The sequence below is a fragment of the Mastigoproctus giganteus genome, chromosome 3, assembly GCF_048544385.1.
Source record: "Mastigoproctus giganteus isolate SK-2022 chromosome 3, ASM4854438v1, whole genome shotgun sequence".
In the NCBI taxonomy this organism is placed as follows: domain Eukaryota; kingdom Metazoa; phylum Arthropoda; class Arachnida; order Uropygi; family Thelyphonidae; genus Mastigoproctus; species Mastigoproctus giganteus.
The window spans coordinates 239,482,148-239,505,991 of NC_143577.1; the positions used below are offsets into that span (position 1 = coordinate 239,482,148).

Below are 23,844 nucleotides of genomic sequence, written 5' to 3' on the forward strand. Positions count from 1 at the left end.
TGACTGCCTTCCAGAACTTCTCGATGCAAATATTCACGCACAGGAAAGCCTCCTATAGAATAACGCAGGCTACGAATGGGGATCCCCAGACAGCAGCTTGAAATTTTATTTTACAAATATAAAATTTTAATTATGTATATTTGTTTTTATTTTATTAATTATTTTTATTTTTATTATTTTTTAAATTTATTTTGTTTATTATTATTTTTTATTTCTTTTTCTCATTTTCTCTTCGCGCTCTGCACTAGCTTACTTTTTCTCCCTTTTTCCCTCGTTTCTCTCCCCTCACTTTTCACTAGTGTAGCTTCTTTCCTTCTTTCTTTTATTTTTTTTTTAATTACACCATGGGATTTTTTTAATTACACCATGGGATTTTTTTAATAACACCACGAGATTTTTTTTAATTACACCACGAGATTTTTTTTTATTATTATTATTACACCACGGGATTTTTTTTTCTTTCTCTCTTCCTCTGGAATGGGCCCCCAGAGGAACCTGGTCCACTTTTGACAACATCAGATGAGTCAGAGTCTCTTTTGAGACGGTACGTGTTTTACTGGGACTGGCCCACCTTCCCGTGGTGTGGACGAGTACCCACAATCATCTGTCCAGGTGACTGATGCTTCTGGGTAGCCAAGAGGCCAGAACAAAACAACAGAACACACACATAATACACACAAACCTACGCCACACAAATATCTGGCCCATTTGTAGTGATACTGTTCTTCACAGAGATACGAGGCAGAGTTGAGCAGACGTTCTAGGAACCGCCCTTTACAAAAACACATGTCCACGTTTCCGTGGCACCCTTGAAACATACTCGCAGCACACAGGTTGGGAACCACTGCCTTACATTTAATTATCTGTTGGTGCCAATCTCAAAGATTTTTAATTTTTTGGCGTAATATGGCAGGTATTAAATCATCTATTATTATAACAATAAAATCCATCCAATATTTATTTATTAATATTACGCTTCCCATTGCTTTACCATCCAACAGCGGGCAGTGTCAGAAGCCACTGCTATGTCACAGGTATTACATCACCGGAAATCTGTTAATCAGAAATCGATTTGTGACCAAGAACCTGTGATTAATCATAATGGAGTAGTAGTAGTAGTAGCAGTAACAAAGGCATGCGATGCAAGAAAGCAAGCGTATGAGCTTATGTAGCATCAGTCAAAAAAAAAAAAAAAAAAAAAATTTTTACACATCCATTCCCTTTAAAAGATTGTTCAGTTCCTCTTTGAATTTCTTTAAGCTATCCACTTCCACAACGACAGATGGACGTTTGTTCCAGCCATTAGCCACCCGCTGGCTAAAGGCAAATTTTTGCACATCTATTATTAGCATTAGCATTAGTAGTGGCATATGATGCAAGAAAGCAAGCTTATGCAGCATCAGCCAAAAAAAAAATAAATAAAAATAAATAATAATAATAATAAACTGCTCTCATTTCACCCCTCCATTCGTTCCAAATACCTGTCCAGCTCAGCCTTAAATTTATTTAGACTACCAATTTCCACAAGAAAAGATGGAAGTCTGTTCCACCAACCAACTACCCGCTGGCTAAAGGCAAATTTCCGCACATCTATCTTACAACTGTCTTTCTAAATTTGAATTTATGACCTCTCAGGTGATTACTCTAAGCAAGAGGAAGAATCCCATCAGCATTGAGTATGCTCAAACCATTCAAGGCTTTATACACCTCTATCAGATCACCTCGCCAGTGCCTAGTCTCCAGACACTGTAATTTACAAAACTTAAGCCTTTCTTCATAAGAGCAACCCTTTGTTCCATTCACTAATCTTTTTGCCCTTCTCTGTACAGTACTCGTTTCAACAGCTCTACATCCTTCTTAAAATGAGGCCTCCAGACCTGTATACAGTACCCAAGGTGTGGCCTGACCATTGCCTTTTAGAAGGGAATAATCACCTCCTTATCCCTGCTAGAAAAATTCCTGTGTATCATTGACAAGACATCATGAGCTACTCTTGCCGACCGTCTGCACTGCTCAGAAAACTTCATATCTGCCTGCACAATTACTCCCAGATACTTTTCATTCTCTACCACTGGGAAGAGAATGAAAAACTTGAGAACGTGATGATCAAGTGCAGTGTAGTACCACAGAGTAGATATGTTACTCTGTGGTTACTGCTTCCCATATGGAGTACTTTAAATTTGTCAATGTTAAACTTCATTTGCAAGCTCTCTCAGCCCATCTGCTCAACTTTTCTAGATCCTGTTGCAGCAGCGTACTGTCATTAGTGTCCTTAACAACCCTGCCAACCTTTGTAACGTCTGAAAACTTAGACATTATGCTTGATATACCATCATCAATCTCATTTATAAATACAGAAAACAACAATGGACCCAACACTGAACCCTGGGGGACTCCTCTAATAACATTAGTCCACGATGAGCAGTGTCCATTAATTACCACTCTCTGTCTTCTCCCACTCAACTATCACTTTGTCCATAGCAGCAATTTGCCTCCAATGCCACACTGCTCCAATTTGTGCAGCAGTCTTCCAGGTGCAACAGTATCAAAAGCCTTTCTAATATCCAAATATATAATATCAAAGTTATTCCCTGCATCCAGTTCTTTTGTGTTTACATCATAGTATCCAATCAAATTGGTCAGGCAAGACTTCCCCTTCACAAAACCATGCTGTGCCTGAGCTATAACTGAAGTCTTGTCTAGATGATCCTGCAGTGTTCTTTAATCAGTGCCTCTATTAATTTTCCTGGAACAGAAGTTAAACTAACAGGTCTATAATTATTTGTGTCGCCCTTTGATCCTCCTTTGTGAACTGGGGTCACATTTGCACATTTCCTGTCCATGGGTACCTGCCTTGAGTCCAAAGAAGCTCTCATAATTATGGCTAAGGGTTTGCTTACTTCCTTTGCTGCCTCCTTTAATATAACTGAATAGATCCCATCTACCCCGGGTGCCTTTTTTATGTTTGTCTTCAACCATTTATTCTCCACTTCCCTCTCAGTTATTATAAAATCATCTAGCTTACTGCCAGAGTTTAATTCACCTCTGGCATTCCCCTCACTGAATAACTCCTCATGTTTGAATGTAGATGCAAAATACACATTTAGTTTGTTAGCGACGTAAGCAGGATCATCAACAGTTGAACCATCAATATCCAATGAACCAATCTGATTTATCCCTTTCCTTCTAGAGTTTACATAGGTATAGAACTCTTTGCTGTTTTTCTTTGAATCCTTTGCCAAAGATTTCTTATAGTCTGCCTTTGCCTGCCTAATCTCCTTTGTGACTTGGTTACAGACTGGCTTTTATCGATTATAGTCTTCCACGTCACCCATCAATTTATATGTATCTCATGCATTTTTCTTCTCTGCTACATGTCTCATTAGTTCATCTGACATCCATTTAGGCCTAAACCCTGAACAATATTTCTTAGTCGGTATGTAAAGCCTAGTAGCTTCCAAGATAAATTCTTTGAATGCCTCCCATTTTGAATTTGCTGTTGGTAACATCATCAGTTGGTCTCACCGTATTTAATTTAAATGCTGTCTCAGACCACCATAGTCGCCTTTTCGAAAGCAAAAACCCTTCCCTTTCCCCCTGATGGTAGTTACCTCCAGTGGCGGATTTAGCACTTGAGAGGCCCCCAGGCGCAATGCAATTTTGAGGCCCTCCCTCTAAATATTTTCAGTACCACTACAGTGTGCATTCTACGCGCACGTTTTTACTGTAGCACGCGCTCTAGATTTGGTGTTGCGGTTTTAATCATTTTGGTTGCGCAATTCTTTTATACATATTTTAACTAATGTTTAAATGAAAAAATGGCACAACTAAGCATTAATGATAATACGTATTCTACTTCAGATTCACTCAGTTGGCATAGATATTTCATATGATATGTAGGGATATTCGCATAACAGTTTACTAACTTCTCATATTAAATTATAGTTTTATTCAGTAACGGTAATAATGATGAGTGTAAAAATTAAAAATGAAACAATTTTTTTTTTTTGGAGGCCTGAGATTTGAGGCCCCCTCTATTTAAGAGGCCACATGCGCGCGCCTCGTGCGCCTGTGCGGAAATCCGCTACTGGTTACCTCTTTGAGTAAATCCCACTTCACCACACTGTGAAGTGGGATTTACTAGAAAGCACCTAGTGATTCCTTTATCTGCAGATTCTTAATGCATGAACAATCACTAATGATAATCAAATCAAGAGTATTACTTCCTCTAGTTGTCTCCCGAACATGCTGATGTAGAAAACAGTCATCCAATAAATCCATAAAAGCCTTACTACTGTGTGAGTGACCGACCCACAAATTCCAGTCTATATCCGGGAAATTAAAATCCCCCATTATAAGACTCTCTGATTTACTGGCCCACTCTGTTTCCCTTTACAGTTTCTTATTATACTCATCAGAGTCATTAAGCCTATAACACACTCCTACACTCAATTTTGATCTCTCAATGCTTACGTCACACCAAACTGACTCGACACTGCGCTGTCGACTGGCTGCACTTCCCTGGATTTTATGTGTCTCTTAACTAATAGCATAACCCCTCCTCCCTTCCTATCCTGTCGCTCTCCTTCCTGTATACATTGTACTCCTCAAATTCCAGTTCTGCATTCCTTATATCTCTGTGACACCACGTCTCTGATGTCCGAAATAATATCTGCCTTTGATTTTTTGAGCAACACCTCAAATTCATCAAATTTATTTACCAAACTCCTAGCATTAGTGTATACGAAAGTATACACTAATGCTAGGAGTTTGCACATGTTCCTATTCTTATCTACCCTAACACAATTCCTGTGTTTACTTGTACCGCAATGACTCCCAGCAGTCTCTGAAATACCCTACATCTTGTTTTCTAGGCTGCTGCTCGTTCCAATAGAAGCAGTGCAAGAATCACTTTCACCTCTGCCAGTGGCTACTGTTAAACTATTAGTCCTTATATCCCCCCAAGCTAGCAGTTTTCCGACCCACCTAACACTGCCTCGATAGCATCAGCAAATATTCTTGCACCCTTTCTATTTAAGTATATTCCATCCCTGTAGAAGCAGTCCCTCCTGTTAACAAGTACAGACCAGGCTGAAAAAAATTTTATCCCTTGAGCCTTGTACAATCTTTCCAGGGCCGAATTGATCGACAAGGCTCTCATCATATACTCCCTTCTATCGTGTTTGGGCAGAATTGCAGACACTTTCAAATTCAACCCTAATTCACGGCTTTTTTTCAACTGAGACCTGTACTTGTTAAGTAATTCCACGGGTCTTTTACTCTTAATATCATTTAATCCAACGTGTACGACAATATCACCTTTTGTGCTCTTTAAAAGATGATATCCCCTCTACAACGTCATCAACCTTTGCCCCAGGTAGACATGCCCTGGTCCTGTTCCACCTATCCTTTTTTCATACCATGTTTCCCGTTTCCCTGACAATAGAGTCACCAACAACTATTAGTTCCTGTAGGACCAGCGCATTCTGCCTTGAGTGTTGCCGCTGTGTTGCGTGATGATCAAGTGCAAGTTCTGGCGTTGATGTGGGTAGCTGAGAGCTTGATGGGCCCTTCAATTTAGAACCTTCGAGGGAATCCATGTTGTCCTTCAAGCTGTTATATAGGCCCATAACAACACTGAGTTGTCGCCCGATTATGCCCCCTCAGGTTCATAATCTGAGCAAGCGGAAGAATCTCATGAGAATTCAGTGTGAACCCATTCAAGGCCTTATACACCTCAATCGATCATCTAGCAGGTTCCTAGTCTCCAGCCGCTGCAATTTGCAGAACTTAAGCCTTTCTTGGTAAGAGGACCCCCTTCGTTCCCCTCACCAATCTTGTTACCCTTCTCTGAACCCGCTCAAGCAACTCTACATCCTTCCTAAAATTAATCCTCCAGACCTGTACGCAGTACTCAAGGCGTGGCCTGATCATTGCCTTATACAAAGGGATAATCACCTCCTTTTTCCCCGCTAGCAAAATTTCTGTATATCATTGACAATACCCCATGATGTGCTCTGGCAGCCTGTCTGCATTGCTCAGAAAACTTCATATCTGACTGCGTAATCAAATTTATATGTGAGGATATCGGATATCAGATGTGTGAGGAATAGGCGGGTTCGTATCCCGTCGATGACGCGAGAAACTTTAATGGGCTCTTTTCACTCCGTGGCTGAGTTAGTCGGTCTCAGGCGTAGATAGCAAAGTTTTTCCCCCAGAAACTGGGGTTTTTCATCCAGCAAACACACAAATCGACCATAGAACACACGCAATCAACATACATAAGACACAGCACTGCAGATGAATTTAAATATTCGGGTTGCCTAATTATAACATTTTTATTTATTTTTTTTTGCGCATTCGAGATGAGGTTATTGAATAATCTTACCTCGACTCTTTACAATGCTCACCCTTTAATGCCTTATTGATGAAATTATTATTTTCCAAAAAGAAATGGTTTTTATTAAGACTGGAAAAAGAAAAAAACAGACATCTGTGTTATTTTACGCATTCTCTTAATCTTCTTTACATTCTTTTGGGGACATTTTGAAACCGCATTGATGAATTCATTTACGAAAATAAAATAAAATAAAATAATAATAATAATAATAATAATAATAATAATAATAATAAATAAAAATGAAATCATTTTAATCTTACTTTAACAAACTTTGTTTCAAAGAAATTTTTTCAGTCAGATTTTAATTTTTTTACTTTTAGTAATGCTTTTTTTAAACGATTTCATCAATACCACAGTAAAGCATGAATATTGTGAAAAGAATGTTATTGTGTTCTTAATTAGTAAACTTTAAAATACAGTGAATAGTACTGCGTGTTTGGTATCTCCAATACACACTATGTTTATAACTAGTTCTAATAACAAATACCATACAATATTATACTAGCTTTTAGTATAATGATTTTTGATGTAACACTAGCTTTTCACTGCGAATTTCATTGCATTTGTTTTTAAGTGCATCTCATTATTGGTACATACAGGCTTATTATTGAATCTATAGGAGTTACATTGCCAACGTTACTATCCTTTTGAGCTGACGTGGCCACTATATATTTCCTATGGTAGTTGACGCCTGTTTCAATATACAATTCATCTATATTTACCCAAATATAACATCTGTCGAACAAAGGCGTACACTCGTGGTTGTGTAATACAGGATGTATAATTTCGACTTTGTTATAATGTACTGGTAGCTTCCAAATGAATAAATGGCAAAAATCTGTTCATCCTCTGAAACAGCACAAACTTGGATAGAGGAGTTTATATCTTTATTACAGCTATTTATTGTAGTACTTCTGTGTTGCCGCATACGCCGGTACATAAACTACAGAAGGTCATTTATTTATTTTTAAGCTTCTATATATATATATATTTTTTTTTTTTTGCTATTAAAATTGATGCTTAATGTTATATTCCCCGTATAATTCTAAACCATGTTTCACATCTTAGTAGTGGTATAAACTCTGAATTATGAACCAGTATACTTTTTCATTCATTTATATGTAAACTTTTAAAAGAAAAAGCAGAAATAATTGTAATTCCCATGTCTCGCTCACGTTGAAGGTCAAATCTACAGATGTAGGTGACGACATGCTATGGCTATTATAGGCGCTCACATCTGGTGAGTATGGGCTTGGCACACCCAGGGTCCTGAGCTGGATATCATCATTCTTCTCTTTCTTGGTGATTCCCTTCTACTTCTCTCTCTCTCTCTCTCTCTCTCTCTCTCTCTCTCTCTCTCTCTCTCTCTCTCGCTCTCTCTCTCTCTCTGTGTAACTCAGGATTTTTTTTTTTTTTTTTTTTTTTTGCTGGTGCAACAAAAGCCTCATGCTTCCTTGCACCTTCTAGCTAATGATAATAATAATAAGCGTATACTTGGGAGGCTCTGATTATGTGATTATGGCAACTGAAGTTTAACATTGACAAATGTAAAGTACTGTATATGGGTAGCAGTAACCCCAGAGTAACGTGTCAACCAGGTGGTACTACACTAGTGGTGGAGAATGAAAAGGACCTGGGGGTAATTGTGCAGTCAGATATGAGGTTTTCTGAGCAGTCCTAAAAAACTGCAAGAGTAGCACGTGGTGTCTTGTCAATGATGTACAGGAACTTTGCTATCAGGGATAAGGGGGTGATTGTCCCCTTGTATAAGGCAATGGTCAGGCCACACCTTCAGTACTTCATAGAGATCTGGAGGCCTCATTTTAGGATGAATGTAGAGCTGCTGGAATGAGTACACAGAAGGGAACGAAATTGGTGAGTGGAACAAAGGGTTGGTGTTACCAAGAAAGGCTTAAGTTCTGCAAATTGCAGCTTCTAGAGACTAGGCACCTGCGATGTGATCTAATTGAGGTGTATAAGGCCTTACATGGATTGATCAAGCTCAATACTAATGGGATTCTTCCTCTTGCTCAGATTACTCACCTGAGGGGGCATATATTCAAATTGAGGGAAGACAATTGTAGAATAGATGTCGTAAATTCGGCTTTAGCCAGAGGGTGGTTGATAGTTGGAACAAACTTCCATCTATTATAGTGGAGGTCAGCAACTTGTAATAATACATAATCAGACCTTGATCATATCTTGTAATGATATGATAAATGTAATTCTAAATTGCATGTGTTTCTCTTAGTTTCTCGGAGTCAAATACATGCTTCCTGAGTTTTGCCACAGGGGAATCGAAAGAATCAGTGCGCATGATGGTTGCATGGTATTTTTTTTCCTGGAAACAAGCAAACCGACCACAAATACATATAATTTAACCTTGACTGCCTGAGAACCTCTAAAATAATGTAATTCAACTGCAATGATACAACGATTCTAACATATGCTCACTCATTACATCCTCACCCTTATATGCACTTTTCTTTCAAGACAATTTTTCCATTTAAGTTTCCAAGTGTGCAATGTTAATTGCATTGTATTTGTTCTAGCGTTTCTTAGCATATTAGCATTCTAGGTGTTAAGTGCATTTGTAAACACCAGATGGCAGGAGTAAATATATGAAATGTGACGTCATTCTCCTTAGTTTATCTGCCAAATACTGCATTTTCGGTTACTGTCTTCTGCTTGCGTTTATGGTGATGGATATTCTATGTGATTGTGGATGAATTGAAATAATTTGATCTGTGTATATATATATAAAATATAGGGACCCATGGGCTGACAGTTGCTAATGTATCAAGATGTCAGGAATATTCAGTTTTCACAACAGAGAAGCTGTCCGTGTGAAAGTAAAGGTGTGTTCATTGTTTATTCTTTGTTTACCTTGTTGGTGCTTGCTTTAATGTATTTATTATGCTAATTATTATTCAATCTTTGAGGATTATATTATATATTGTTTTTATTTCTTAATAAATGCATTTTATGCGAGAAATCTGCCAGTTCTGATCTGGTTGACCTCAATTCTAATTTACATATGACCTGCAATATTGTTTACGTCTGTGCTTCTGTCAGAACGTATGTGCTGAATATTTTGGTGGTGTCAAGTACAATTAAAGAAATTTTATTTGTGAAATTACAGATATACTACTCCCTTTTTTGTATATCGGATGCGTACATATATACACATCTTTGGTTACTGAGCACAGTTTTGATGGCTTCCTAACAGATGGTGCGTTGAATGATTGTTGTCAGATTATGCTGTCAGCATAATACGGTAGAGATTCGTTACAAAGATTAACAGCGAACTGTACCCCATGAAGCAGTTTTTCTGGGTGGATGATTATAGGTGCTTCAACGCATATCACATTTATAGTCCCAATTATTCCCCCCTTTCCCTGTTTCCGTTATTGCAGTTTGTTTCGTGTCTGCAATTGTCTTGCTATAATGTAATACAGCTGTTTTGATATAAATTGCTCTCTTTCCATAGCCTGTGCTGTGTGTGGGCGGAGAATATAGTTATAATCATAAAGCAGTTTTTTATATTTGAAAACTGATAGATTGCTTTTGTAATTAAAGATCATTTTCTCTTAGCTGTATAAGACAACATGATTTAACTCTAAATATAATGATTGCTGTTAAGTTTTGTCATGACAATTATTGGTAAAATTTGACTCCAGGGTTCAAAGTGACTGAAGTTCTGACTTTCCTATCTATAAAATAATAATGTGGGCTTAATGAATGAAAAACAAGTTTTCCAGTATACGTGAGTATGTGTATGTAATAATAAAATATAGATATGATCCAAAGCCATTTGTTCCATTGCAAACACATTCATTTGAAAAACTTAAATTCACAAGCTGAAATAATATTTTAAATAAATACCTAAAAAAAGTTTTTACAATGTGTTCAAAACCTCTGCTTATGAGCTTGCGCTTGTTTTGTATTCCATTTATACACTTTCTTATTCCACTGGTGCTTTTCCTTCTGCATAGAAATTTGCTGACATCCAGCCAGCTCCTAAAAAGGATGACAAATTCTTTCCTTCCAATTATTGCCCAATTGCAGTTACGTCTACTCATTGGTGTAGCCAAGGTAGGGTTAGCGGATACATTGTTATCCCCTGATGCTGAAATCTGGTATTGTGGCACTTTTTAACACTAGACAATTGGTGCCTTTTTTGTGAATGTACCTGCTGACAAAAAATTCTGGCTGTGCTACTGCCTCTACTCTTTCCAAACCAGTGGATAAATCCATCAAATGTCAACTCATACACCATCTCAAAACTTTTCATGTGATAAATGATTGCCATTATGGATTCCATCACGGTTGACTGTTGAGATATTGACTTATGTTATCCCTCTTTGGACAATTTTGATGGAAAAATTTAGTGAAACCCTTTGCATTTCTAAGGCTTTTAATCATATCTGAAATAAATGTCTTCTAAACAAGCTGCTAATCTTATGCCCTGTCAACTGTTTTTTGCAGTCATCTACTATTCTCTCTTAATATCCAACTATCCAGCACTTGTTTTTGATGATTGTTGTTGTCTCAATATAGCCAAAACAGATTTAGCAGAGTGCAAAATCTGCTTTGGCTACATTGTGTCTTTGTGATGGCAGATGCCTCTCTGTTTTCTAACTTTTCTGCTATGCTGGCATTCCCCGAGTTCATTTCTTTCTCCCACTCTTTTCCTTGTGTATTAATGACCTTTTTCCACTACCTGGTTATGCTGTCCATAGTTTTGCTAATAAGAGTACACTATATTCCACCTTCCAGTTTGAGAAACTTTGTTTTGCACAAACAGCCTCAACATCTAAAATTCCACCACCAATTCCTTAAATGTTGATATCCTGATAATTCTCCAGTAGGGTGAAGAAAAGTTCTTCAATCCTTTTAAAACTCAATCGTGTCTTATTTATTGCAAAAAAAAATAGTTTACTGTTCCTACTTTGATAACACTCAGATTTCTGGACAGGATCACATATCTATTAGGGATTACTCATACTTATTATTATTATTATTATTATTAGCATATGGTGCAAGGAAGTCTGAGTCTTATGCTGCACCAGCCAAAAAAAAAAAAAAAAAAAAATTCTGAATTACCCTGTGTGTGTGAGAGAGAGAGAGAGAGAGAGAGAGAGAGAGAGAGAGAGAGAGAGAGAGAGAGAGAAATGATGATATCCAGCTCAGGATTCTGGGTGTGCCAAGCCCATACTCACCAGATGTGAGCCCCTGAGGTTATCTCTCTTAGTAAAAGCATATCACAAATATTGCTTCCTCTGCATTAAAAAAAAAAAAAAAAAAAAAAAAAAATTTCTTTCTTCACTTCATGCGTTGCATTTCTTATAAATAGCTATCGACTCTGTACAAATCTCAAATGTGCTTTACCATGGAATATTGTTTGCACATCTGGGGTGTTGCCACCAGTGCTGTAGTCAAAAAATTGCAGAAGATATGACTGTCAAAAAAGCAGACACTCTATGAATATCAAAAAAAACAAAGAGTATACTTGTTCATAATCAGGCTTATTAATCGAATTTGCTTCGATCACATAGAATAGAAAACCAGAAAGTATACGCTATTCACCTAAAAAAATCCAGAGGGTATACAGCATTTACCCTCCACTACAGCCCTGGTTGATCCCGAAATCTCTCAGCCCTGGTTGATCCCGAAATCTCTCTTAAGTCCCTTGGCTCTATTCAGAAGAGGGCAGTCAGATTAATTAAACTTCTCTTATGAAGTCTCTCTACTCTCAAGTTTCTGCTGCAAGCCTTTTCTATGGCTACTTCCATGGGCATCTGTAATTCAGCCAGCCCAAACACTGCCTCAACTAGTCAACATCTATTCACTGCCCACCTCCAAACTTGCAGAACCAAGTTTTCCTCATTTATCCCTTTTACATTTGTTCTCTGTGAAAACTGTCCTCCACATGTATTTCCCAAAAATTACAACCTACAGAAATTCAAGTCTAATGTCAATAAATATCTTCTGTCTTTTCAACTTCTAACCAGCGTTGCAATTCTAAGTGCTATTGGTTCTAATACCTTTCACGCTTGGGGTTTTCATAAAAAAAAATTACTGAAATGTATGAGAGTAAATGGGCCTGTAGTACTGGGATACATTGCTTAAATAAATACGTATTTCCAGGTAAAAAATTTTTAATACACATTTAATTACAAATAGTTTGTAGCTTTCAAGGCTAAACGGGTCTCTTCGTCAGCAAATACTAACAGAATGTAGACGTTAGAGACAAAATTTTAAAGGATACCATTCAACCACTAGATTGGTGTTCATTGTTGCTGCATGGATGTGTGTGGTTATGCTTCCTGCACTTATCTAGTCTCAACACATCCATGCAGCAATAATGAACACCAATCTAGTGGATGAATGGTCAACCTCGTGCTTGTGCACACAACTGTATCCTTTAAAATTTTGTCTCTAATGTCTCCATTCTGTTAGCATTTGCTGACGAAGAGGCCCGTTTAGCCTCAAAAGCTACAAACCATTTGTAATTAAATGTGTATTAAAAATTTGTTACTGGACATGCGTATTTATTTAAGTACTGAAATGTAGTTGGAATAGTTAAGAGTAGCTACGCAACAAATCAAATCTTCTCCTCTTCACTTATTTAACAAAAACAGTAAATGCACTCATGACACATTTTTAATTCTTTGCTAATTACAAAATGAGATGAATATCTTCTTTAGGACAGATTAAAAGATTGCATCCATCTAATAGATCAGGCTAGAATTTTAGGCAATGATAATGCTAAGTTATGTTTATTTGATGTGTTGCAGAATTTGGAAGGTGGGCCTACCAAGAAAAATTTGAGGCCCTGCCTCCTCTGGAACCTTGCTAAGGCCTTATGTGTGCTCATAGATCCAAATAAAAACATTTGAAGGACTGGAGGGGGAGGAGAACAGTCAGAATCACATGAGACTAGTTTTACAAAATTAAAAAAATCAAAATTTCTAGACTTGTTGCTTGAAAACTAATACATATGAAATGTTCTGGTTTTCATGCTTTTAATCATAGGACATTTGTTTACTAGTGCATAATAAAACATTAATTAATTGGAAGAATATAACATGTGTATAATGTATTTTTTTTATCCAAGGTTCAGGACTGATTATTATTTCTTACAAACTGAACAAATTTTGAGGTATTTTGATTATACTGATCAACAGCTAAAATCATTCAGTAATAAAAATAGTCAATTTAGACTAATATTAATGTGCAAAATATGAATATGACAGTTAAAATGGATTATTATCTCTATTTTTTATGATACTGTACATGCCACTTTCAGCACATTTTTTCTTGATTTTTGGGGAAATTTGGCCTTCAGGTACAGTTTGTGTGGCAGCACTGCAGCCGTTAGTGCTGAGTCGCACAATTTCCTGTCTAGATGTGTCAGTCAAGCATCTGTCCGTACTACACTTGTTTTCAATGGAGCAAAAATTTAAAATTTAGCATGCTGTGTAAGTGTATGTGGTAGATGACTCTCATTAACCAACACTTTGCTTATTAGAGGCAAAACCTATGTTTAGTCTCCAGAGCAAAATTTACGGCAACCCCCCCCACTCCTTCAACCTGTGCATGGTAATACTAAGCAGTAACACTATAAATAATAATATAATACTAATACTATACTTGACTATAATATAATATAATAGTAATATAATACTAATGCTTACTAGGTAGTAAATAACTCTCACCTTGAAGGAGGCTTGAAGTGGTGATACCCATGTTTAGTCCCCAGAGCAAAGTTTCTGGCATTCCACCCCCCATCTCCTTCAACCCATGCACAGTACTACTAGTACTAATACCACTAGTAATACTAATATAAAATAACAATACTATAATATAATACTAATAATTAATAGTACTAATACTAACTCTAGGTGGTAGATGATTCTCACCACCTGTGCAATATCATCACTTTGCTTATTGGAGGCTTGAAGTGGTGAAACCCTTGTTTAGTTTCCAGAGAAAAGTTTCCGGCTTCTCTTCCCTCCCAACCCCATCTTCTTCAACTCATGCATGGTACTAAGTACTCTAGGTTTTGATGCCTTTCATGTTTTTTTTGGGGGGGGGTTCATAAAAAAAAAAAGTGTATGAATAGTGCAGATAATTTTTGTTATGTTTGTGGTGAAGTGACATTTGCATCACAGAAGTGTGCCATTACTCCAATAATGCAAAAAAAAAAAAAAAAAAAACATACAACTGTTATTTTGGCTGCGAGGCTAGACAAAACCTGGGTGTCTCATTTTGCTGCAGTACTTGTGTTTCTAATCTCTGCAGCTGGTTAAATCACAAAGGCCCTTCAATGCCTTTTGTCATGCCTGTGATATGGAGAGAGTTCTCAGATCATATAATGGACTGTTATTTTTGTATGGTACCATCTCTTCAGCAGGGGATTTCCAAGAAGAAAAAGGGGACCTTAAGCTACCTGAATGTACTATCTGCTATTTGACCAGTATCCCACGTAGAAGGACTTTCCGTTCATCAGCCACCAGCTGAATATGTTTTAGAATCTGATGATGGTCAATATAAATCACCTGAACCCTCCACATCAAGAGATATTGATTTTATTTCCAATTTCCCCTCTGCAAAACTACATAAAATTATCCAAAATGATTTAAATGAACTTCTCAGAGGTCTCCATTTTCCAGAAATTAAGGCAGGTCTTTTAGGCTCAAGACTGCAACAGTGGAATCTCCTTCAAGATAATGTTAGTATCTGTATACTGGTGTCACCAAAAGGATTTAACCCAGTTTTTTAAAATGGAAAATGACCTTGTCAGCACTGACATCAATGATTTAATGAACTTGCTTAATATTGACCACAATCCTGAAGACTGGGGACTCGTCATAGATTCTTCTAAATTGAGGTTAAAAGCAGTGCTATTACATAATGGTAGCACTACCATAAATTCCAATAGACTATGCAGTTCAAATGAAAGAATCATATGATAACATGAAGCTTCTTATTGAATCCATCAACTACAAGGAGTATCAATAGCACACATGCAGTGACTTAAATTACTGCCATCTTGATAGGTGCAGTAGGGAAATGCAAAATGTTGCTGTTTTATTTGCAAATGGGACAGTATAGCATGGTCTTCTCATTACACAAGAAAAGACTGGCTTTCAAGGCAATCACTGGATCCAGGAATAAAAAGTGCCCAGTACAGTCCACTACTTTTATCCAGGGATAAAAACTGTCCATTACAGTCCATTAGTTGAGCCAAGCAAAATTCTGCCCCCCCCCCACAAAATTGAGACTTATGAACAATTTGTTAATGGTATGGATCAAGATAGACCATTTTTTAAATACCTCCAGGAAAAATTTTGAAGACTTAGGGATGCAAAAATAAAGGAAGGCATGTTCATGAAAGAAGGTCCTACATATGGGACCTTCTCAAGGAAGAACACTTTGACCAGATTCTCCATGGTGATGAGAAAGTGGCCTGGGATGCTTTCAGACTTGTAGCAACAAACTTCCTAGGAAACAACAACCTATATAAAACAGAAACCTATCATCCTACCATAAATTATGCTGCAACATGTCATTAAAAATACACTTTCTTCACTCCCATTTGGAATTTTTCCCGGACAGCTGTGGCACATTAAGTGTGATGAGCATGGTGAGAGATTCCATCAGGACATCTTGATGATGGAGAAGCGATACCAAGGCAAATGGAACTCTTCAATGCTAGCTGACAAGATATGCCCCAGATTTCAGGTACAAACACAACAGGAGAAGCAGCAGCGTAAAATGTGAATCAAATGATTTTATGTATTTTGCTGATCAAATGTGATTTAATATTTTTATTTTCAATAACTAAAAATGTATCAATTGTTATTATTTTAAACTGTTTTGTAAAGTTTTTTATAATATAACATGTTTTTCAACATAAGATATTAAAACAGTATGGAGGATGTTCTTTATTTATCCCATTTTAGCATATTTTATAGAATATAAGACATAGCGAGTATTTTCAAAACTTGAGCAAAATAATTTTTTTAATACTGATTTCTGAACTCTGCATGTGTGAAACAATGCAGAAAAAATACTTTCATCAAAGAAAGAAAAAAAATATTGAAAATTTGTTGACCACTGTTCTTTGAAGTTTTTTTTTTTTTCTTTTTTGTCCTCGCTTTTTCCCATTATATATGGGGTCAGCATTTTTTTTTTTTTGGCATGCAATTTTTACGGCCGGATGCCCTTCCTGACGCCAACCCTCAGCCTTTATCCGGGCTGGGGATATGCAGTGGTCATTCTCTGACCTTCTGCATCCTCCGTATTTGGTGGTCACGGGCTCGAACCCCGGTCTAATCAAGAAGTGTGTGCTACGCACTACTGCTCCTGGCTATGGAGGTGTACAGCAAGTTATTTAAATCGCTTATTGTTAAAAATATAATGAATTTAATAATCTGACACAAAAAGTGATACAGCTTGACAAAAAAGAAAGTTTTCATGGAATATTTTGTCTAAATGAGCATTTTGGTCATATGATTCTTTGTCATATTACTTACTTCCTGTTGGTTACAGAGGCAAATTTTCAAAAACATTTCAGTCTTATGATTTAAGAAGTTTTAAATGCTAAGAATCTTTAGTTTGCCAACTTTATTGGAGTATGATCAATTTATAGTCCTTCTTCCTAATTAACACTTTTAGGTATACAATTTTTTTTTTTTTTTTTTTGGTGTTACAACTACTGAGTGGTAGGAGCCAAAATAAGATTCATGCTAAAGAAATGGTTACTACTATTTTGTGACTTTAATGTTTATCAGCCTTGTAGGAATGTGACACATTTATTATATCAAGTGGCTGAAGATACTCTGCCCAGTTCCTGAACAAATTAGAAGAGCATTGGATGGCCCCATAAATGGTGATTGTTTCTTCTCTCTAATTCTCCCCAATTCTCTGGAAAATCAGAACAAGGAAAAATAGAATCCAATGTTTGTATAAATAGTCCAGGCTCTACAGAGCATGGACTATGAGCATTCTTGGGAAGCACATTAATATTTCCTGGGAATTTTATTTGTATGTGTGATTGAAGTTCCATTTTACTAATTGAACCTCTTCTTGATGTACCAAAATTGAACAGTGATCATTGTGTCCATTTTCGAGGCTATCATTTATTTTCTCAGGGAGCTTTTTGTTTCCATCCCTGAGGAGTTGAATAAGTCACCACAGTGAAGAGTTAACTTGAGAGGAAACTTGTTTTACTCAGATTATCAGGAAAATTGAATTTGATATTGTACTTATACTAATACTCTAATCAAATGCTTCTCTACTTATTGAGATTCTCTGAAGGAAAAAAAAAAAACTTGTTTTTAAGGTAAAAAATTCCACCTTAATTTTTTTTTTTTTTTGTTTCTGTGGTGTTTTTAATGAAACTAAGTTGATAATATTTTAATAAGAATAAACAGGCCCATTGGTTAATGAGTTAACAGAGAAATTTTAATTTTGTTACAAAATAAACAAAATTAAAATTGTTTATTTTGTAAACAAAATTTTAATCTATTATTAATTATATTAAATTAATATTCAGTTTTAACATTGTTCTTGGAGTTATTGTTATTTTGCCTCAAACATATTATAATATATATACATGTTTGAGGCAAAATGTTTTGGGATATCTTTAATAAGATTCAAATCTAAATAAATATCAAAGATGAAGGTTCTATAATTACAAACTATTATGTCAAGACTGAAATACTGTATTAGAATTCAACTTCAACTAGGCTTCACTATAAAAAAAAAAAAAAAAAAAAAAATCAATATCAGATGTTTTTACTGCAGCCTTTTTTTAATCTGAGGATTATGGACTAGCACTATGTATTACATTATAGAAATGGTAGGGGTCATTGATCTCTTTTCTCTGTGTTTTTTTTTTTTTTTTTTTTTTTGTATGATGAACCATAATAGCTAAGATTTTTTCCTTTCTTTTTTGTTGAAGAAATGCTAATTTCTTAATAAGCTAATGAATTTATTAATTGGAAAAAAATGTTTTTATTTCTGATTGCCCTACATTGACTATTTTGTAGATAAAAACAAGAGTTCTGGCATAAACATAATACTAGCACATAAAATATAATGCAGACTTAATGTAATATAAAGGCAAAACTTAAAAGTGAATGTAAAATAAAATGAGCCTTCTGTATCTTAAATTAATATTTCATTTTTGTATTCTAAGATGTATGTGAATTTTAAACCTTTCCAAATTCTGAGATAATGTTAATGGTATAGGTTTTCCCGTATCCACACAAAGGTTCTAAGGCCTAACAGATTGAGTAAATTAGTTTGTTTTATTTATTTATTTTCATATAAATTTTATTGGTGCTTGTAAGGCTTTACGAGCTTTGATAAGTATAATTTTCTTTTGAAACATGACAGTTCATAAAGGAAAAAGTTGCTTTTATCCTGTTGGCAGGTAAACTCATGAAAACTCATTGGGCATATGAGGGTCTTTTTGATCCAATTCAAATTGGATGTTTTTGAAACATTACTTAATAATTTTAGTATGAATTTCTTTTGGGTAGATAGAATGATTGACTATAGAGTTAAGGGGGTATCAAAACTGACCTCAACCTCAGCCTTTAATAGACTGTGGGGTGCCACAAAGTATTCCCTAATTTAGATAGTGCACCAGAACAAGTTGTGTGTGCATGTTTTACTATAAAAACCTAAAATACCAGTTTGCATTGGTAAAAGTCCGAAATATTGATACTTTTCACTTTATTTTTTACAACTCTAATATATATCACAACTTAATTTTGTGATAATAAAGATAATTAAAAATGAGTAAAGTTGTCTAGTTTGTATTATAGAAACACAAACCATAATGCATATTTGGAATCCTTGTCCTTCAGGCAGAGACATGTGTAGCAGATCCTCTTAAGCCGATTTCTTTGGATATCACATCCTCAAAAGATGTAATATCCAAAGAAAATTTTAGTAAATGCAAAAAGGAAGCTATGATAATTTCTTGGCCCATTCACTTTTCAGATTTTTAAACAAAGGCATGGCATTGGGGTATATCTGCTATCCTGTAAGGTTGTTGTTACATATTTACTATATTTGGAATGTCTAATACTTCAGGCATAATGGAAAAGAATGTACAAATGTTATTATGAAGCAAGCTTTTTACCAACATTAGCATTAGTAGAGGCATATGATGCAAGAAAGCAAGCTTATGCAGCATCAGCCAAAAAAAAAAAACTCACTCCCATTTCACCCCTCCATTCGTTCGAAATACCTGTCCAGCTGAGCCTTAAATTTATTTAGGCTATCAACTTCCAGTGGTTTTCGATCTTTTTTTTAATAACAATAGTAGTAGAGGCATGTGATGCAAGAAAGCATGAGTGTGATTATGTAGCATCAGCCAAAAAAAACATTTTCACACATCCATTCCCTCTAAAATGTTTGTCCAGTTCCTCCTTAAATTTATTTAAGCTATCAGCTTCCACAACGACAGATAGAAGTTTGTTCCAGCAATTTACCACCCTCTGGCTAAAGGCAAATTTCCACACAACTATTATACAACTGCTTTTCCTGAATATGAATTTATGCCCCTAGGTTCGTAATCTGAGCAAGTGGAAGAATCCCATCAGAATTCAGCATGTTCAACCCATTCAAGGCCTTATACACAACATAAACTCTTAAATAGTAGGATTTAGTGTAGGGGGTCCCCAAACTACAGGCGCCTCTGTAGCCAGGTGGGAAGGAGCAGTAGTGTGTAGCACATTCTTCTTGATTAGACCGGGGTTCGAGCCTGTCACCACCAAATACGGAGGATGCAGAAAGGTCAGGGAATGACCACCGCATATTCCCGGAGCAATATGGCCTTAGTTGCTAATGCTCCTAAAAACCAAATAACAACAACCCCAGACTACGGTCCATGGGCTGGATCCGGACTGCGAAAGAATTTTATCCAGCCCGCAGATATTTCAATTAGATCATAAAAATTAATGTTTATATTAGATCACGATAAAATTTATGAAAAACACATTTTACAGATTATTTTAACATTCGTTGGTTGATTGATAGTGTTGACACCTCTGTGTTGTCAGCTTAGTCTTGTTAGATATTAATTCTATTATTTCCACTCAAAGCTATTCTTTGAAACATCGTTAAAATAATCCATTAATCTGACCCTGTCATTAAATAGCAATAGGCATTAGGGACAGTAATTAGAGATTTCCTAATCCCTTGCCAGCCTGCACACTAACCCTGATGGCGGAGTATGGGAGAAAAGGTCGCCCTAGGCTTCCACTACACAAGAATCCCAGATCCAGGATAAAACCTGGCACCAGCAGAATGGTCTGATGATATCGGTAAGATCCTGAACCAGCCTGCACATGAACCCTGATGTCCAGAGTATAGGAGCAAAGTCACTTCTGGCTCCTACTATATAAGAACCTCGGATCCAGGATAAAAACATGACACTAACCTATTGGTTAATGGAGTTAATCCCTCTGCTAGCCTGACGTAACCGAGTGGTCAGAAGCACGAATGCAGTAGCACACGCTCTTTGAGTGGTCCGGGGTTCAAGCCCGTGACTGCTAAATATGATTAACAATTTGTATTGATTGATTTATTGTAAACTCTACTGACCCAGAGGCATAGCTAGGTTTTCGGCACCCTTGGCAACTTCGTGGCTATGCATCTTATTTCAATAATTGGTAAAATCATAATAAATAATAACTACAATCGGACCTCTGTTTAACAAACTTCTTTATAGTAAAATTTTACTATTTAGAGATAAATGTTTTCTTTTTACCGAATTTTTTTAGAATTTGCTAAATAGAATTTTACTCTTTACCGAATTTTTTTATTTCTTTGTTTTATGGAAACGAAAATTTTACATATAACGACTGCATTACGAGACTTAACTGGTTACACACCGTTCGCACCCATGGCCTTCAAGCAAGCAATAGTGCTGTTATGCCCAAATTAAAAGATAGAGATTACCCTCTGCAACTCAGTGGGACCCGTAAAACTTATCAAACTACCTGTCCCACATACCGAGAAGTCGAGCTGGTCAACTACTTTCTGTGTATCCATAGCCAGTGGGCAGATCAAGGTGTATTAAACTTTCGGACAATCTCTTCTATTGTAAGCACCCTTTTAGAGATTTAAAAATAGAGTGGTTTTCCTTTATGCGTGCATGAGATTAAACATTCAACTACTAGGTTGCTGCTCACTTCCACAAAACAACAGAAGTGAAATGGCACTGTTTCAAAGCTATTGGCCTGTCATCGAGCACAATATGAGATACAGAGGAAATGATGCCTCCCACACTACTATCGTAGTTTTTTCTTAAGAGTTATCTGTGGTGTATCCACACTGATATTATATAGATATAAAACTCTTACTCAACATATTATGCCTTGTTGTATTTAGTTATTTTAAATATTACTATACAAACCTTTTGGCATCTCTCAGATTGTGTGATTATCTTCATAACGGGGTTGCCATGTCTGCAATGCCAGGGTACCTGCCCACCCGCCAATGAAAGGCCAACAACATTCTTCTACACCGTTTATTTCCTCTTTCACTCCTACTATAACTTTCCCTCTGCTATTTTGCTTTTCTAATTCTAATAGGCACAAGTGGATAGCAGAGTTATTATCCCACACTTATAAACAAGCTTTGAAATGGTGCCGTCTGGGTGGTGGTGTCCACCGAGAATAAGTAACAATAATCTTCTCTATTAGTGAAGCATTACTTATTCGAAGTAGTGCAATATCATGGTAACTTGCTGTGAAGGACGAGCACAATATGAGATACAGAAGAAATGATGCTTCCCACGCTACTATCGTAGTTTTTTTCCTTAAGAGTTAGCATTAGCATTAGTAGAGGCATTTGATGCAAGAAAGCAAGCTTATGCAGCATCAGCCAAAAAAAAAAAAAAAATCCACTTCACCCCTCTGTTCGTTCAAAATACCTGTCCAGCTGAGCCTTAAACTTATTTAGGCTATCAACCTCCACCACAAGGGATGGAAGTCTGTTCCACCAACCAACCACCTGCTGGCTAAAGGCAAATTTCCGCACGTCTATCCTACATCTGTCTTTCCTCAATTTGAATTTATGCCCTCTCAGGTGATTTTTCTGAGCTAGAGGAAGAATCTCATCAGCATTGAGCATGCTTAAACCATTCAAGGCTTTATACACCTCTATCAGATCACCTCGCTGGTGCCTAGTCTCCAGACACTGTAATTTGCAAAACTTAAGCCTTTCTTCGTAAGAGCACCCCTTTGTTCCATTCACTAATCTTGTTGCCCTTCTCTATACTCGTTCCAGCAGCTCTACATCCTTCTTGAAATGAGGCCTCCAGACCTGTATACAGTACTCTAGGTGTGGCCCGACCATTGCCTTATACAATGGAATAATCACCTCCTTATCCCTGCTGGAAAAATTCCTGTATATCATTGACAATACTCCATGAGCTACTCTTGCAGCCCGTCTGCACTGCTCAGAGAACTTCATATCTGCCTGCACAACCACCCCCAAGTCCCTTTCATTCTCTACCACTGTCAGTGTAGTACCACAGAGTTGATACGTTGCTCTGGGGTTGCTGTTTCCCATGTGTAGTACTTTACATTTGTCAATGTTAAACTTCATTTGCCACCTCTCAGCCCATCTGCTCAACCTTTCCAGATCCTGTTGCAGCAGCATAGTATCAGTAGTGTCCTTGACAACCCTGCCAACCTTTGTATCGTCTGCAAACTTGGACATTAAGCCCGATATACCATCATCAATATCATTTATAAATACAGAAAACAACAATGGACCCAACACTGAACTCTGGGGGACTCCACTAATAACATTAGTCCACGATGAGCAGTGTCCATTAATTACCACTCTCTGTCTTCTCCCGCTCAACCACCCCTTTATCCATAGCAGCAATTTGCCTCCAATGTCACACTGCTCCAATTTGTGTAGCAATCTTCCATGTGCAACAGTATCAAAAGCCTTTCTAAGATCCAAGTATATAATATCAAAGTTATTCCATGCATCCAGTTCTTTTGTGACTGCATCATAGTATCCAATCAAGTTGGTCAGGCAAGACTTCCCCTTAACAAAACCATGCTGTGTCTGAGCTATAACTGAAGTCTTGTCTAAATGATCCTGCAGTGCTTCTTTAACCAGTGCCTCAATTAATTTTCCTGGAACAGAAATTAAGCTCACAGGTCTATAATTACTTGTGTCAGCCTTTGATCCTCCTGAGTTAACTGTGGTGTATCCACATCTATATTATATAGATATAAAACTCTTACTCTTAACATATTATTATGCCTTGTTGCATTTAGTTATTTTAAATTATTTCACTTTGTGCTATTGTTGCTAACAAATTAATAAATTCCTTCTGAATTTCTGGAGAAAAATAATTAGTGTGGTGTTTAATATGCGATTCCATAGCACTT

The 23,844-nt window shown here is 36.6% G+C and overlaps 1 protein-coding gene across 1 annotated transcript in view; it reads left to right on the forward strand.

Annotated features, from left to right (window-relative positions):
- Positions 1-9,144: 9,144 nt before the first annotated feature.
- LOC150088924 (uncharacterized) overlaps positions 9,145-23,844 on the forward strand; it is a 136,064-nt gene continuing 121,364 nt past the window's right edge. The window contains exon 1 of the mRNA XM_090370361.1: positions 9,145-9,258. Coding sequence (XP_090226487.1) covers positions 9,205-9,258 — 54 coding nt within the window. The 5' untranslated portion in view covers positions 9,145-9,204. The remainder of the gene's footprint in view (positions 9,259-23,844) is intronic.